The 17,148-nt window shown below is 45.8% G+C and overlaps 1 protein-coding gene across 3 annotated transcripts in view; it reads left to right on the forward strand.

The window, feature by feature from the left end:
- LOC144689021 (vascular cell adhesion protein 1-like) overlaps window positions 1–16,832 on the forward strand; it is an 18,123-nt gene extending 1,291 nt beyond the window's left edge. Inside the window, exons 3-7 of one of the 3 annotated variants that reach the window (XM_078556127.1) lie at window positions 15–329; window positions 3,044–3,325; window positions 4,539–4,811; window positions 14,830–15,102; window positions 15,878–16,832. In XM_078556127.1, the coding sequence (XP_078412253.1) occupies window positions 15–329; window positions 3,044–3,325; window positions 4,539–4,811; window positions 14,830–15,102; window positions 15,878–16,065 (1,331 nt within the window). In that variant the 3' untranslated portion in view covers window positions 16,066–16,832. The remainder of the gene's footprint in view (window positions 1–14; window positions 330–3,043; window positions 3,326–4,538; window positions 4,812–14,829; window positions 15,103–15,877) is intronic. The other 2 variants (XM_078556128.1, XM_078556129.1) reach the window with 2 other exon arrangements.
- Window positions 16,833–17,148: the final 316 nt, after the last annotated feature.

A 17,148-nucleotide genomic window follows, 5' to 3' on the forward strand; every position in this document is an offset into this window, starting at 1 on the left:
TGCCTTTCTTTCAGCATTTCCACAAAATCCTCTGGTAAAATTGCAGTCACTCAATCCAGAGTCCGGGCAAACAGTGACGCTGGAGTGTTCGGGGCGAGATCTTTACCCCTGCTACGAGATCAGTGTTCTTTGGTATCTCAACCTTGAGCTGCTCAAGTGCGAGAAACAAACACCGATTTGGTATCACCCTACGTGCAATGTAGCCTCTCAGCTAAACTACACGACAAACTCCAGGAACAGAGACCTCACATTCACCTGTGAGATTCGGTTGGGTCTAACCTCAAAGGGATCGAGAAGCAGGAACAACTCATTGGAGATGCATCTTGACAGTGAGTAACTCTGGACTAGCCCTTGAGCAGACACACCCTTAAATTCCAAAACTAAGGACCATAAATACAAAATGGTTACTAATAAATCCAAAAGGGAAATCAGAAATGTATTTCAAAATGCTTTGAGAAGGAAATTAGATAAGAAGAGGATTAGAATGATATGCTGAAGGGTTGAGATGAAGCAGCTGGAATGGGAGGAGGCTAGTGTGGAGCATAAACACCAGCACAGACTAATTGGGCTGAATGGCCTGTTTTGGTGCCCTATATTCTACGCAATCTAAATATCTAGCTTGAGTCTTTTGAGACGTATAAAGGATTTGATAAAGTATTGTGTCCAATTGTGGATACTTCAGGAAGGATGTCAAGGCCTTAGGGAGGGTTCAAAGGAGATTATTATTTTATTCTTTCATGTTGCCCATCCCTAATTGCCCTTGAGCTGAGTGGCTTACTAGGCCAATGCAGAGGGCAGTTAAGAGTCAGCTACATTGCTGTGGGTCTGGAGTCACATGTAGGCCAGACCGGGTAAGGATGGCAGATTTCCTTCTCTAAAGGGCATTAGTGAGCGAGATGGGTTGTTACAACAATTGATGATAGTTTTATGGTCACCATTACTGAGACTAGCTTTACATTCCTGATATATTAATTGAATTTAAGTTCCACCAGCTGCTGTGGTGGGCTTTGAACCCAAGGCATTAGCCTGGGTCTCTGGATTACTAGTCCAGGTACATTACCATCCCCGGCCATCTCTCCCAAACTGAGAACCTGTCTGCTTTCACAGCTGGATGTAAAATATCCCATGATCCTAATTTGAAGAAGAACAGGGGAATTCTCTCCAGTGTCCTGGGACATCTATATCTCAGTCAACATCTCAAAAACAGATTATCTCTTGTTTGTGGAAGCCTGCTGTGCACTAAATAGCTGCCATGTTTCCCAAATCACAACCTCTGGAGTACCACATTGGCTGTAAAGTGCTGTGAAACATCCGCAGCTTGTGAAAGATGCTATAGGAATGAAGTCTTCCTTTTTAGATTTAACATCACCTTTAGACTAAATGTCAGATTTAGCACAAATTCCAGTCCTGATTTTAACTCTGGGCAGAAATTGGGGGTTGAGGTGGCTGAAGCAGGTGGTGGAAGCACGTGGGACCTGCTTGAGGGTGAGGACTTGGAGATTTTAACTCCCAGACCTCATTAACATTCCCTGTCAGTATCTGCCAGCCTTTAAAAAGGTTCCCCCGATGGTGAGATTCCCTCTTTAAAAAGATCCCTGGTGGTGAGATTCCCTCTTTAAAAGGGATCCCCGATGGTGAGATTTCCCCTTTAAAAGGGATCCCTGATGGTTAGATTCCCTCTTTAAAAGAGATCCCCGATGGTGCGATTCCCTGTTTAAAAACATCCCTGATGGTGAGATTGCCTCTTCTGAAGGGATCGCTGATGGTGAGATTTAGTCTTTAAAAAGGATCCGTGATGGTGAGATTCCCTCTTTCAAAAGGATCCCTGAGGGTGAGGACTTTAAATGTGTCGTTTATGAACTCTCTCTCATTTGTAAGTGTTATGACCACTGATGTTAATTGCTGTGCAAACCAAATCCTAGAGGGAAAATTGGCTTATGGGCCGTGCCCTTTGTATTGTATTCTGTAAATGAGAAGAAAACTCACTGATCTCAGCAGCAAGAAGTCCACTAATGCATTTTGGGATCTTAAAAATTATAAGTAAAAGTTTTATTAACAAGATTAAAAGAAAGCTTAAGCACACAAGATTACAGTTGCACATCTAAAAATTAGTCTGACAAAACATTCCCCCAAAAGACTCCCTACTTGGTCAGAACCATAAGTAAACACCTTCCAGGCAACACTCCGTAATAGATGTTTAGCTATAGAAATCCAGTAATATTATCCAAGGCAAACTGCTGTAGCTTTAATTGAGGCATAATGCATGACCCCTTAAACTCTCTCCCCCTCTGCTGTGGCAATCCAAAACTTCAGAACAAGACTGCTTGTTGCATCCCAAGATTTTTCTGGCTTGACTGAATGGCTGATTCAAACTGCTGTTTCCAGGAGATCTTCCTCACACAGCCAACTGCCCACAGCTGCAGCTATACCTAACAGCTACCAGGTTACAGCTCCATCTCACAGTTACCCTAAACTCTCCATTGTAACTCTAAAATACCTCTTTTCCCCTTTCATCTCAGGTTCCATTGTTCTCATACCTCTTTAAAACTCAAATCCTTCCAAGTATAAAATCTTTCATGTTTCTATTTTGTCTTTGCATATAGGTCAATAAAATGTAATATACTCTCTTCTGTTTACCTATAGAACTCCTGCAAGATGCAAACATGTTTCTTGTAACCTGATTTCCCTTTGATATTCAAACAAACTCTCATCTTATCTAAAAATACAAATGCTAGATCTAACCTATTCACTTGTACCTCAAACCCAACACCTCTATCCTTTCATGTTTTAAACCCCCCCAGACAATCTATCTGCTAGTAATCTTCCCCAGCTTAATTAAATAATTTACACACACACAGCATTCTTCACAGAATAACAGAATATTCCCCCAAAAATATTTAAAAATCACCATTTCCCACGGTAAAATTCCTGCCACTTTCCAGTTACATTGAACTCCTCTGTGAGCTTGTTTTATTTTTCTTTAATGTTTTTATCGAGTCTCTTTGTTGACTCCTGATTGAAATACTCTCTTTGTTAAATATAGTTGGGCTGTACAACATCCAAATCGAACCAACCCATACGGTACAACAAGCAGGAAATCCGCTGTCAATATCATGCAGTGGGGGCGGTGACCCTGTACCTGAAATCACCTGGAGGAAACCTGACTCAGGAAGCAGGACCCCGCCCTACTGGAACATCACCAGGGGGACCGGCCATTCAACGCTGTACATTAATGAGCTGGAACCTCAGGATGGAGGAGTTTACATCTGTGAAGTCAGCAATGGCAGAAACAGCACCGAACGTCAGAGCTCAGTAGATGTTTGGTGTGAGCATCTCTACCCTTTCAGAAAATACACACAGGATTGCACGCAACAGAAGCAGACCATTCGGCCCATCCTGACTGTGCCAGCTCTTTGAAAGAGCCATCCAATTAGTTCCACTCCCCCTGTGCTTTGCAAACAGTCCTGGAAATTTGACCCGTTTTTTATTTTGAGTATTTATCCAAATCCCCTATCGAAAGTTACCCCTGCAAGACATTCTAGCCAATTTGGCGCGCAGTGCCCGCCCAGCCTGGGATAGCACACTGCACGCAATGCTGTGCCCTCCAGCACTTCTTAGAATCAATCGACGTGTTTAAATGGGATTTTTTTTCTCGGAAGGAGAGGATATTAAGGGATGGGGAAAGTCCAGGAATTGGAATCCGACAGACACAGCCGCCACAAAAAAAGGCAGAGCTGGGTTACTGAGACAATGACCGATCCCGGTTGATGTTTTCCTGTCAGATTTCTGGAACAAGGGCTTTCCTTTGGAGCCGATATGACAGAACAGAATCGAGCACTGAGAACTGCGATCGCGGAATTCTCCCCAACATTTCCCTCGTGTTGGCAATGCTGCTTGAAAGTATTCCTGGAGGATTCATGCCCAGATCTCCCATCTCTAGCCTCCTCGCCCAGTCAAACAGCTTTCCCCAGTCCTGATGAAGAGTCACACGGACGTTATCTGTGCTAACAGATGCTTGTCAGACCTGCTGAGCTTTTCCAGCTATTTTTGTTTCTGTTTCAGCCTTTCCCACTCCCCCCATCTCCAATAGGTTTAGAACTAATTTCCTACATTACAACCCTGACTGCACATTTTTAAAAAAAGAAACGTCATTGTCTGTAAAGCGCTTTGGGGTGTCCTCACGTTGTGAAAGACGCTAAATAAATGCAAGTTCTATCTTTCTTTAATCAGTTGTTTGAAGGCTGTTACTCACAGTATCTCAGAGATTAATATTTAGTTCCTGGTGACTCCAGGACCAATCCTGGAGGGATGGCAGCCCCTGGTCCACGTAGTGACTAAAACTTGATGATTTATTTTTTCCAAAGGTTTTCACGCGCCCTCGGTACACGTTTCAATGAGAAACAGAATCAGGAGGCAGCCGAGGTTAGCGAGCCTACAAGGGGGTGGGTGGTGGTGACGGGCGAGCAGGCGCTGCTGTGCGTTGGGATACGGGGCAGCAGCGTTTTCGGATGAGCTGAAGTTTGTTTCCTGATTTCCAGACGGGCCCAGGAACGTTTCCATTGACGGCGGGGGCAGTGCCCGGGAGAGCGAGGCGCTGGCGTTAACCTGCCGGGGACATGCCAACCCCGAACCCAACATCACCTGGGCGCGGGCAAACCACGGCGAGCGGCGGAGGTGGGAGATTTCCAACTCACGGGGGAGGTCGGAGCTGAGAATCGATGCTCTGGGACCTGAGGACCAGGGGATTTACGAGTGCCTGGTGGAGAATAAATTGGGTGACGTGAGGCTGAAAGCTCAGGTCGATGTGGAATGTGAGTATCTCTGTTATATACACACACGAGGTTATAAAGGGCGGGGTTTCATAAAGCCAAGAGAGTGTGTGTTACACACGGGATAACACACAGGTAAGAGTTCACACGGTTCTGATAAAGAGTCTGTATAGGATCATAGAACAACACAGAAGGAGGCCATTCAGCCCATCATGCCTGTGCTGGCCCTTTTGAAGGAACCATCTAATTAGTCCCACTACCTCTGCCTTTCCGCATAGCCTTAGAAATATTTTCCTTTTTCAGTATTTATCCAATTTCCTTCTGAACACTCTTCCTGATAGGGCACACTTGCTAATTTTGCGCGCAGTGCCCTCCCAGGGAGAGATGAGGGCACATTTCACACCATACAGGAACCTTCAGCACTCCTTAAACGGGAAATGCATTGCCGATGTGGAATCAATCCATGTGTCTAAATGGGAAACAGGGATTATTCTGGGAAAGAATATAATGGGCAGGAGTAGCCCCAGGAATGTGAACTGAACAGACTGCTGCTGAATGATTCCTGTTGGATTTCTGGAATAAGAGGTTCCTTTTGCAACCGACGTGCCAGAATAGAATCAATCACTCAGTGGTTTATTTACTGAATTGTCCCCAACACTTACCTAGAGTTAAAAGCAAAAAGCTGCGGATGCTGGAAATCCAAAACAAAAATAAAAATACCTGGAAAAACTCAGCAGGTCTGGCAGCATCTGCGGAGAGGAACACAGTTAACGTTTCGAGTCCGAATGACTCTTCAACAGAATTAAGTAAAAATAGAAAAGAGGTGAAATATAAGCTGGTTTAAGGGGGGGTGGGACAGGTAGAGCTGGATAGAGGGCCAGTGATAGGTGGAGATTGCCAAAAGATGTCATAGACAAAAGGACAAAGAGGTGTTGAAGGTGGTGATATTATCTAAGGAATGTGCTAATTAAGGGTAGAAAGCAGGACAAGCAAGGTACAGATAGACCTAGTGGGTGTGGGGTGAAGAGAAGTGATCAAAATAGGCGAAAAGGTAGAGATAAAACAATGGATGGAAATACATTTAAAAATAATGGAAATAGGTGGGAAAAGAAAAATCTATATAAATTATTGGGAAAAAAGGGGGGGGATCGGAAAGGGGGTGGGGATGGAGGAGAGATCATGATCTAAAATTGTTGAACTCAATATTCAGCCCGGAAGGCTGTAAAGTGCCTAGTCGGAAGATGAGTTGCTGTTCCTCCAGTTTGCGTTGAGCTTCACTGGAACAATGCAGCAGGCCAAGGACGGACATGTGGGCATGAGAGCAGGGTGGTGTGTTGAAATGGCAAGCGACAGGGAGGTCTGGGTCATGCTTGCGGACAGACCGAAGGTGTTCCACAAAGCGGTCACCCAGTCTGCGTTTGGTCTCCCCGATGTAAAGGAACTGCATTGGGAGCAACGAATGCAGTAGACTAAATTGAGGGAAGTGCTAGTGAAATGCTGCTTCATTTGAAAGGACTATTTGGGCCCTTGGACGGTGAGGAGGGGGGAAGTAAAGGGGCAGATGTTGCACCTTCTGCGGCTGCATCCATAAAAACGGACAGTAAGAGCTTCTTTACATATATAAAAAGGAAGAGAGAGACCAAAGTGAACATAGGCCCCTTAGAGAATGAGACTGGGGAAATAATAATGGGGAACCAGGAAATGGCAGAGGAGTTGAATAAATACTTTGCTTCAGTCTTCACGGTAGAAGACACTAAAAGCATTCCAAAAATACTAAACAATCAAGGGGCAAAAGATGGTGAGGAAATAAATACAATAACTATCACTAGAGAAAAAGTACTAGCGAAACCAAAGGGACTCTAAAGGCCGATACTTCTCCTGGACCTGATGGCTTGCATCCTAGGGTATTAAAGAAAGTGGCTGCAGAGATAGTGGATGCACTGGTAGTAATCTTCCAAGAATCCTTAGATTCTGGAGAAGTCCCAGAGGATTGGAAAACTGCCAATGTAACACCCTTATTCAAAAAGGGAGGGAGACAAAAAACAGGCAACTATAGGCCAGTTATCTTAACATCTGTCATTGGGAAAATGTTAGTCTATTATAAAGGATGTAATAGCAGAGCATTTAGAAATGCATAATATAATCAAGCAGAGTCAGCATGGCTTCCTGAGGGGGAAATCATGCCTGACGAATTTATTAGAATTATTTGAGGAGTTAACAAGCGGGATAGATAAAGGGGAACCAGTAGGTGTAATATATTTGGATTTCCAAAAGGCACTTGATAAAATATTGCACATAAGGCTACTTAATAAGATAAGAGCCCATGGTGTTTTGGGGGTAGTATCTTAGCATGGATATAGGATTGGTTAATTAATAGAAGACAAAGAGTTGGGATAAGAGGGGGGCATTTTCAGGATAGCAACCTGTAACTATTGGAGTGCCACAGGGATCAGTGCTGGGGCCACAATTATTTACAATATATATTAATGACTTAGATGAGGGAAGTGAATGTACTATCACCAAATTTGCAGATGACACAAAAATAGGTGAGAAGGTAAGCAGTGAGTATGACACAAAGAGTCTGCAGAGGGATTTAGACAGATTGGGCAGAATTCTTACCTCGATGGGCGGGCGGGCCCCACCAGCTCAGCGGCGGGCGGGCAGCTGAACTCCGCTGCCGAAACGGGGCCTGCCACCATTTTGAGTGGGTGGGCCAATTAAGGCTCGCCCAGCGGCCTGCCTGATGGGAAGTGCTATGCGCTTCCTGTGCGGAGGGGGGGAAGGATTCCCCATCTGTCAAAGTACACGCACTGCTCCCTGAGGCAAAGTGCTGTCTCAGGGAGATTAGTGACAGTGTCAAAAACATTAAAAATAGAAGAATATAAAACATATGAACATGTCCCCCTCATGTGACAATGTCACACGAGATGGGACATGTTAATAGATATAACATAACATTTATTAAAGTTTTTAAAAAGGAACATGAAACCTCATCCCGCCAGTGGATGAGACTTCATTTACTATCAGGAGCCTGCTGGGGCTCCTGGCCTGCCTGCCAGCATTAAGGTTGGATGGGCAGGTCTTTAACAATCTTAATTATCCTGTCAATGGCCTTAATTGGCCATTGACAGGTCGATGGGCAGACAGCTGATTTCGCTGTCCACCCGCTTTCCTGAAAATTTAAAGGGACCGGGATGACGAGCGGGCCCCGCCTCCAAATCGCCGACAGGAAAATCCTGGCCATTAAGTGGGTGGGCAAGCACTTGGCGGATGGAATATAATGTGAGAAAATGTGAGGTTATGCACTTTGGCAGAAAGAATAGAGGAGCTGAATATTATTTAAATGGAGCAAGGCTACAGAAGGCTGCAGAGGGATTTTGGAGTCATTGTGTATGAATCCCAAAAAGCTAACATACAAGTTCAATAGGTAATAGGGAAGGCAAATGGAATGTTGGGAAGCCTTGCTAAAACTATACAAGGCACTAGATAGACAATATTTGGGTTGAATTTTCTCCCCCTATTGGGGGGGAAGTTGATGGGCGGGCGCGTACGGGCGCGCTTCTGATTGGTGCCTCTGATTGGAGGCGCGGCGCCATTTTACGTGGGCGGGCCAATTAAGGCCCACCCAGCGTGACGTCTGCAGGGAAGCGCTATGCGAAAGAGCGCACTCATCTCCCTGAGGCTAAGTGCAGCCTCAGGGAGATCAGCTCTACGGGCAAAAATATTAAAAATAGAAAAAAAAAAATTCTCTTACATGTCCCCTCATGTGACAATATCACATGAGTTGGGACATGTTCATAATTTCCAACAAAACTTTATTAAAATTTTAAAAACCCTACATGAAACCTCATCCCGCCGGTGGATGAGGTTTCATGTTTTATCTACTTCCCCCCAGGGCTCCTGGCCTGCCCGCCAACCTTAAGGTTGGACGGGCAGGCCCACTAATTACTTTAATTGATCTGTCAGTGGCCTCAATTGGCCTTTGACAGGTTGGCGGGTGGACAGCTGATTTTGCTGCGCCCCCGCCTTCCTGAAAATTTAAATGGGGCGGGATGACGTTGGGAGTTCCGCCCAACATCATCCCTTGTCATTTTATGCGTCGGCAAGCGGGACCCGCCACCTGCTCGCCGATGGTAAAACCCTGCCCATAGAATACTGTGAACAGTTTTGGCCCCTTTATGTAAGGAAAGATATACTGGCATTGGAAGCAGTCCAGAGAAGGTTCACTAGGTTGATCCCAGGTATGGAGGGATTTTCTTTTAAGGAGAGGTTGAGTCGGTTGGGCCTGTACTCATTGGAGTTTAGAAGAATGAAAGGCGACCTTATTGAAACATATAAGATTCTTAACGGGCTTGACAGGGTAGATGCTGAGAGGTTGTTTCTCCTTGTGGGAGACTCTAGGACCAGAGGACATAATCTCAGAATAAGGGGTCGTCCATTTAAAACAGAGATGAAGAGGAATTTCTTCTCTCAGAGGGAAATTAGTCTGTGGGATTCTTTACCGCAGAGGGCTGTGGAAGCTGGGCCATTAAGTATATTCAAGGTGGAGATAGACAGGTTTTTAATCAGTAAGGGAATCAAGGGTTATGGAGAAAAGGCAGGAAAGTGGAGTTGAGGATTATCAGATCAGCCATGATCCCATTGAATGGCGGAGCAGACTCGATGGGCCAAACAGCCTACTCCTGCTCCTACGTCTTATGGATGATGGTCTTATGTATCAGACCTCAAACCACTATTGGGTTTGTTTAGTGAGGAAAAGGCTATACCAGCTATAGCCTCAGCAAGAATACAATGATGGGCCCTGATTTTGGCTGGTTTATGAATACACCTTTGTATATAGGCCTGGCATTCACATGGCAAATGCTGATACCCTGAGTCGCCTGCCCTTACAAGAGAATGAGGAACACGTCCCAGTTCCACCGGGATTTGTTTTACTGTTAAATTTTCTAGATTCCTCATCAGTATGTGCCAGACAGATCCAAGACGTCCAGTCTTGAGTCGGGACCCAGTCCTATCTCAAGTACGAGACCAAGTGTTACGTGGTTGGTCCCAGGGGCCAGGCTCCGATGAAATAAAAATGTTCTTCAACCGAAGATATGGATGAGCAGTCAAGATGGCATTCTATTGTGGGGTGCACGGGTAATAGTTCCTCCAAAGGGAAGGGAGCCACTTTTAGTCAAACTACACAGTGCCCATCCAGGGATCTCCCGAATGAAGATCATAGCGCACAGCTACCTATGGTGGCCAGGGATGGATGGCAATATTGAAATTGTGGTAAAGCGCTGTGTGCAATCTCAGCAGCGGCAAAAGTTGCCACTGGCAGCTCCATTGCACCCATGGGAGTGGCCTGGTAGACCCTGGGTGCGGTTACACATCGAGTACATCGGACTCTTCCTTGGAACCATGTTTCTACTGATTATAGATGCCCATTCCATGTGGTTAGATGTTTATGAGGTGAAGTCACCAACGTCGGGCGCTACAATAGAGAAACTACACCAAAGCTTCGTATCCATGGACTACCAGAGGTAGTCGTATCCGATAATGGCACTGCATTCACGAGTGCTGAGTTCCAAGATTTATCAGCCCAGCCTCCTTTCAAGTGAAGCAGCATTTCATTTGCACTCCCCTCAATTTAGTCTACTGCATTCGCTGCTCCCAGTGCGGTCTCCTGTACATTGGAGAGACCAAACGCAGACTGGGTGACCGCTTTGTGGAACACCTTCGGTCTGTCCGCAAGCATGACCCAGACCTCCCTGTCGCTTGCCATTTCAACACACCACCCTGCTCTCATGCCCACATGTCCGTCCTTGGCCTGCTGCATTGTTCCAGTGAAGCCCAACGCAAACTGGAGGAACAGCACCTCATCTTCCGACTAGGCACTTTACACCCTTCTGGACTTAACATTGAGTTCAACAACTTCAGACCATGAAATCTCTCCTGCATTCCCACCCCCTTTCCGATCCCCCTTTTTCCAATAATTTATATATATTTTTCTTTTCCCACTTATTTCCATTATTTTTAAATGTATTTCCATCCATTGTTTCATCTCCACCTTTTAGCCTATTTCGATCCCTTCCCCCAACTCCACCCCCACTAGGGCTACCTGTACCTTGCTCGTCCTGCTTTCTACCCTTAATGTCACCATCAGCACATTCCTTAACTAAGATCACCACCGTCATCACCTCTTTGTCCTTTTGTCTATGGCATCTTTGGCAATCTCCACCTATCACTGGCCCTCTATCCAGCTCTACCTGCCCCACCCCCCCTTAAACCAGCTTATATTTCACCTCTTTTCTATATTTCCTCAGTTCTGATGAAGAGTCATACGGACTCGAAACGTTAACTGTCTTTCTCTTCGCAGATGCTGTCAGACCTGCTGAGCTTTTCCAGGTATTTTTGTTTTTGTTTCGGATTTCCAGCATCCGCAGTATTTTGCTTTTATATTAACATATTCTTTTTCTTCACTCTTGGGCTTGCTGGGCAATTTCCAGCATTTCCTGTTTCCAACACCAGGCGGGGCTGTTTTACACCAAATGCTGAAGGCTGAACTAGCAACAGTTAGTGACCAGAAAATAGCAGTCAGGAAAGCAAGAAAACAGCAAATGAATATGGAGTAAATTCTGTGTGTGTGTGTGTGTGTGTGTGTGTGTGGAGTTTTTTTCTCATGAGATGTGGGCAAAGCCAGCATTTGTTGCCCATTACTAATTACCCTGATATAAAAGCAAAAAACTGCGGATGCTGGAAATCCAAAACAAAAATAAAAATACCTGGAAAAACTCAGCAGGTCTGGCAGCATCTGCGGAGAGGAACACAGTTAACGTTTCGAGTCCATATGACTCTTCAACAGAACTAAAGAACAATAGAAAAGAGGTGAAATATAAACTGGTTTAAGGGGGGGTGGGACAGGTAGAGCTGGATAGAGGGCCAGTGATAGGTGGAGATAACCAAAAGATGTCACAGACAAAAGGACAAAGAGGTGTTGAAGGTGGTGATATTATCTAAGGAATGTGCTAATTAAGGGTAGAAAGCAGGACAAGCAAGGTACAGATAGCCCTAGTGGGGGTGGGGTGAAGGAATTGAAAAAGGCTAAAAGGTAGAGATAAAACAATGGATGGAAATACATTTAAAAATAATGGAAATAGGTGGGAGAAGAAAATATCTATATAAATTATTGGAAAAAACAAAAAGGAGGGGGAAAATTGGAAAGTGGATGGGGATGGAGGAAAGAGTTCATGATCTAAAATTGTTGAACTCAATATTCAGTCCGGAAGGCTGTAAAATGCCTAGTCGGAAGATGAGGTGCTGTTCCTCCAGTTTGCGTTGAGCTTCACTGGAACAATGCAGCAGGCCAAGGACAGACATGTAGGCATTAGAGCAGGGTGGTGTGTTGACATGGCAAGCGACAGGGAGGTCTGGGTAATGCTTGCGGACAGACCGAAGGTGTTCTGCAAAGTGGTCACCCAGTCTGCGTTTGGTCTCTCCAATGTAGAGGAAACCGCATTGGGAGCAACAAATGCAGTAGACTAAATTGAGGGAAGTGCAAATGAAATGCTGCTTCACTTGAAAGGAGTTTTTGGGCCCTTGGACGGTGAGGAGGGGGGAAGTAAAGGGGCAGGTGTTGCACCTTCTGCGGTTGCATGGGAAAGTGCCATGGGAGGGGGTTGAGGTGTTAATTAGCCTGAAACTGAGCATTTCAGAGATCAGCTTAGTCAGCCACATTGCTGTGGGTCTGGAGTCACATGGGGACCAGACTAGGTAAGGACAGCAGGTTTCTTCCCCTAAAGGACATTAATGAACCGGATGGGTTTTTAATGATTAAATTCCAGGTTTATGAACTGAATTCAAATTCCAACAGCTGCCATGGAGGGTATTTGAACCCATGTCCCTAAACCAGGAGCCTGGATCTTGAGATTTCGAGCTCAGTTGCATTCCCACTGCACCACCCTGAATGCAGTGTGGATTTGGAGGGAAGGTGGAAGGAGTGTGGAGATGAATGCGGAGTGAGTGCAGTGCGGGTGCGGAGTGAGTGCAGAGTAAATTTGGAGTAAATGTAAAGTGGATACAGAGTGAATACAGATCAATGCGGAGTGGATTGAGAGTGGACGTGGGGCAGATACAGATTGGATGCGGTGTGGAGACTGAATCGATGTGGTGTTAATGCAGAGTGGATTGGGATTAAATGCGGAGTTGACAGGAGTGAATGCTGAGTCATTGCGTGTGGGCTGTGAAATGACCTGAGTGAGGTCAGAATGAGTGAGATTAAATTAAAAAGTGTTTCTCTCTCTGAGTGAGTCAGGAGAAACAGCTTCTGGGAACCTCATTCAGACCAGCACATTCCCATCTGTAACTTTGCACAATAATTAATAATCCGTGGAAATCGAACCACAGAAAAAGCTGAAAGCAGAAGCTGGTGCAGTGAGTAACTCAGTCCCACAGGTCAGCAATCACTGATTAAACCCTGTCTGTGCGCAATTTCCAAACATGAACAGGGAAGGTTTGTGGGTCTGTTGTTTTCAACAATACTTAACTTGGGAGGAGTCAGTCGACCAGGAGGGTCACAGTCCTGATCACTGACCTGAAAATGTAAGTGTGGAGCGAGTGAGGAGTGATTTGGGAGGGGGGGTTGGTGGGGGGTGGGGAGAGAGAGAGAGAGAGTGAGGATGCGGTGGAGAGAGTGAGTGAGAGAGCACAGCGCCAGGAATGAGTGACCACAGGATCAGGCTCAGCTTCTGATTTGAATAGAGAATTTTGAGGATTAATTGGCCATTCTGAGCCCCTCCATCTACACACTGGCAGCTGCTGCCTGTGAGCAGTGGACCCAATCAGTGCTGACGATCAGTGAAAATCTGACACTGCGAAAACAGAGATATTGGGACAGGTGACCAAAATTTTTGTCAAACATGTAGGTTTCAAGGAGCATCGTAAAGTAGGAGTGAAGATAGAGAGGCTTACGGAGAGAACTCCAGAGCTTAAGGCCCAGGCAGCTGAAGAAACAGGCACTAACGATGGAGCGCTGGAAATCAGGAATGTGCAAGAGGCTGAAATTGGAGGAGCGCAGAGATCTCGGAGGGTTGTTGGGGCTGGAGGAGGTTACAGAGTTAGGGTGGGTTATAGGGGCTGGAGGAGGTTATAGTGATTGGGTGGGTTGTAGGTGCTGGAGGAGGTTACAGGGATTTGGAGTGTTATATACGAATGTAATGTTGGGTTCAGGGTTGGCGTATCTACGGCAGGTTAATGCCCGCTTCTCGCTGTCACTGGCCCCCAGCCCCTATCACCTTCCCCATCTCTGTAGCCTCCTCCAGTCGCTAGGTTATGCTAGAACTGTATAAAACACCAATTAGGCCACAGCTAGAGCACTGCGTACTTTTCTGGTCACCACATTACAGGAAGGATGTGATCGTACTAGAGAGGGAATGGAGGAGATTTACGAGGAAGTTGCCAGGAATGGAGAATTTTAGTTAGTGGAAAGATTGGATAAACTGGGGTTGTTTACTTTGGAACAGAATATTTAATTGAGGTGGATAAAATTATGAGGGGCCTGGATCGAGTGGATGGGAGGGACTTATTACCTTTAGCAGAGAGGTCAATAACTAGGGGGCAGATAGAAAGTAAACGGTAGGAGGATTGGGTGAGAGATGAGGAGAAATCTTTTCTCCCAGAAGGTGGTGGGGGGCTGGAACTACTGACTGAAAGGGGTGGTAGAGGCAGAAACCCTGTTTGCATTTTAAAAATTCTTGGATTTGTACTTGAGTTGTCGTGACTTACAGGACCTATGGACCAAGAACTGGAAAATAGGATGAGGCTGGATAATTCTTTCTCAGCCAGCGCGGAGACAATGGGCTGAATGGTCTCCTGTTCTGTAAATTCATGTGATTCTATGCGTGGAGAGGACATGGAGGGATTTGGACACGAGGATGAGAATTTTAAAATCAAGCTGTTGCTAGACTGGGAGCCAGTGTAGGTCAGAGAGCATACATGGGGGGTGAGAGGCGCTGCTGTGCGTTGGGATACGGGGCAACAGCGTTTTCGGATGAGCTGAAGTTTGTTTCCTGATTTCCAGACGGGCCCAGGAACGTTTCCATTGAGGGTGGGGGCAGTGCCCGGGAGAGCGAGGCGCTGGTGTTAACCTGCCGGGGACATGCCAACCCTGAACCCAACATCACCTGGGCGAGGACAAACCACGGCGAGCGGCGGAGGTGGAAGATTTCCAACTCACGGGGGAGGTCGGAGCTGAGAATCGATGCTCTGAGACCTGAGGACCAGGGGATTTACGAGTGCCTGGTGGAGAATAAATTGGGTATCGTGAGGCTGAAAGCTCAGGTCGATGTGTTTGGTATGTGTTTATTATACTCACATTGAATCTGTCAAGACAGTCACTGAAAAGCCAATGAGGGACAAGACCTTGGGTGGAGTTTTACACTGGAGGGATTTTCTGGTCCTGCCAAGGTCAATGGACTTTTGAATGGCTCGCTGTATTTTACAGCCCCACCCCCGCCGCGACAGGACCGTAAAATCCCCCCCCCCTTGTGTGTAATAAAGGCGACGGTTGTGTAGGGTAGGGGTTCAATTGAGGTCAACGAAGGGGTTAATGAAGGCAGGGTTTTACAAACCTGTGGACTGTGGCAAGAGGGGAGACTGAGGGAGGGAAGCATTTGCAGTTTTAGTCATTCTGGGGAGCAAAACATTAAAGTCAAAGACATTGCAATAAATGATCATTTCAATGCAGTGAGAGGGGAGAGCGTGTAGAGAGGGGGATTTGGAAGTTCAGGGGGAGAACTGGCCGCATAGGGAGAAGGTTAAAAAGCAGAACGAGCAAGCTTGCATTTCTATAGCACCTTTCACAACCTCAGGTTTTATAGCCAACGAAGTACTTTTGAAGTGTAGTCGCTGTTGGCACAGTTAGTGTGGACAACACATCGATGGAATTCACAGCAAAATACTGCACAATACCCAGCAGGTCAGGCAGCACCAGCCGAGAAAGAAACAGGGTTAACGTTTTAGATCGATGACCTTGAGTCAGAACTCCCTTCTAGTTACAGTGGGTAAGGTACTAAACCTTTTTCCAGTTACGATGTGGTATTTGATTAATGAGTTCTTTCTCTTTGTAGCTACAGTGAAGCCTGAACAGAAAGCTATCGTTCTGGGCCTCAGTGTCCCTCTGGCAAGTTTGTCGGGCTTTGGATTTCTGATTTACCTAATTCGCAAAATCCTGCTCAAAGAGTTGATGAAGAGAAAACTTTTGAGACCAGAGGGTAGCACATCAAAAGGCCCAGTCACACAGTCAAGTCCTTGCTGAAATGGCCCTCAGGACCCCTGGACAATGGGGCTGGGTCAGGTGACCACCATGAGGTGCTGCAGACAACTCAGGTTAATTGCTAAATGTCAAAAATGATTAGCTGAGCTGCTGTAATATTGCAGCTGAAACTCAGCAATTTAGACATGAATTTCAAAGGCCAAGTGCATTGCACTATTTCTAAGGAGTGGCACCTGCTTCATTGACCTACACCAGCTCCTGGTCCAATAACATCTCGATTTTAAAACTTGCAGCTTTGTTTTCCAGATCCCTCTATGGCCTCACCCCTCCCTATCGCTATAACCTGTTCCTGCCCTATAACCCTCCCAGATCTCTGCCCCTCTGATTCTGGCCTCTTGAACATCCCCGAGTTTAATCGCTCCACTGTTGGTGGCCCTGCCTTCAGCTTTCTCGGCCCCAAGCTCAGGAATTCCCTCCCTAGACCTCTCTGCCTCTCTACCTCACTTTCCTTCTGTAAGATGGTCCTTACCTTGACTCTCCTTCCAAGCTCTGAAGAAGGGTCATGCGGACTCGAAACGTTAGCTCTGTTTCTCTCTCCACAGATGCTGCCAGACCTGCTGAGTTTTTTTCCAGCATTTTCTGTTTTTATTTCAGATTTCCGGCATCTGTAGTGTTTTGCTTTTATCTTAAAACCTACCTCTTTGACCAAGTATTCAGCCATCTGTCGTATGCAGCTCTGCGCGTTTTATAAAGCACCTGTGAGGCACCTTGGAATATTTCACTGTATTAAAAACATGACACAAATGCAAGTTGTTGTTGGTTGGGATAGTTTTTTTTAACTCCACGAACCTTAATATAGAACAATTAGTAAAAAAGTCTTTGACAATTTCACATCTCTTGACCCTATTAAGGAGAAAAGGGCTTCTAATAGCACCTTTCATCACCTCAGGACATCCCGAAGCCAATGAAGTACTTTCTGAATTGTCGTCACTGTAATGTAAGCAGCCAATTTGTGCACAGCAAGCTCCCAAACATTGCATTGTCATAAAGGCCAGATCATCTGTTTTTTAGTGATGTTGATCGAGGGATATATATTGCCCCAGAGACCAGGAAGGACTCTCCTGC

This window comes from Cetorhinus maximus, chromosome 13 (genome assembly GCF_964194155.1).
Source record: "Cetorhinus maximus chromosome 13, sCetMax3.hap1.1, whole genome shotgun sequence".
In the NCBI taxonomy this organism is placed as follows: domain Eukaryota; kingdom Metazoa; phylum Chordata; class Chondrichthyes; order Lamniformes; family Cetorhinidae; genus Cetorhinus; species Cetorhinus maximus.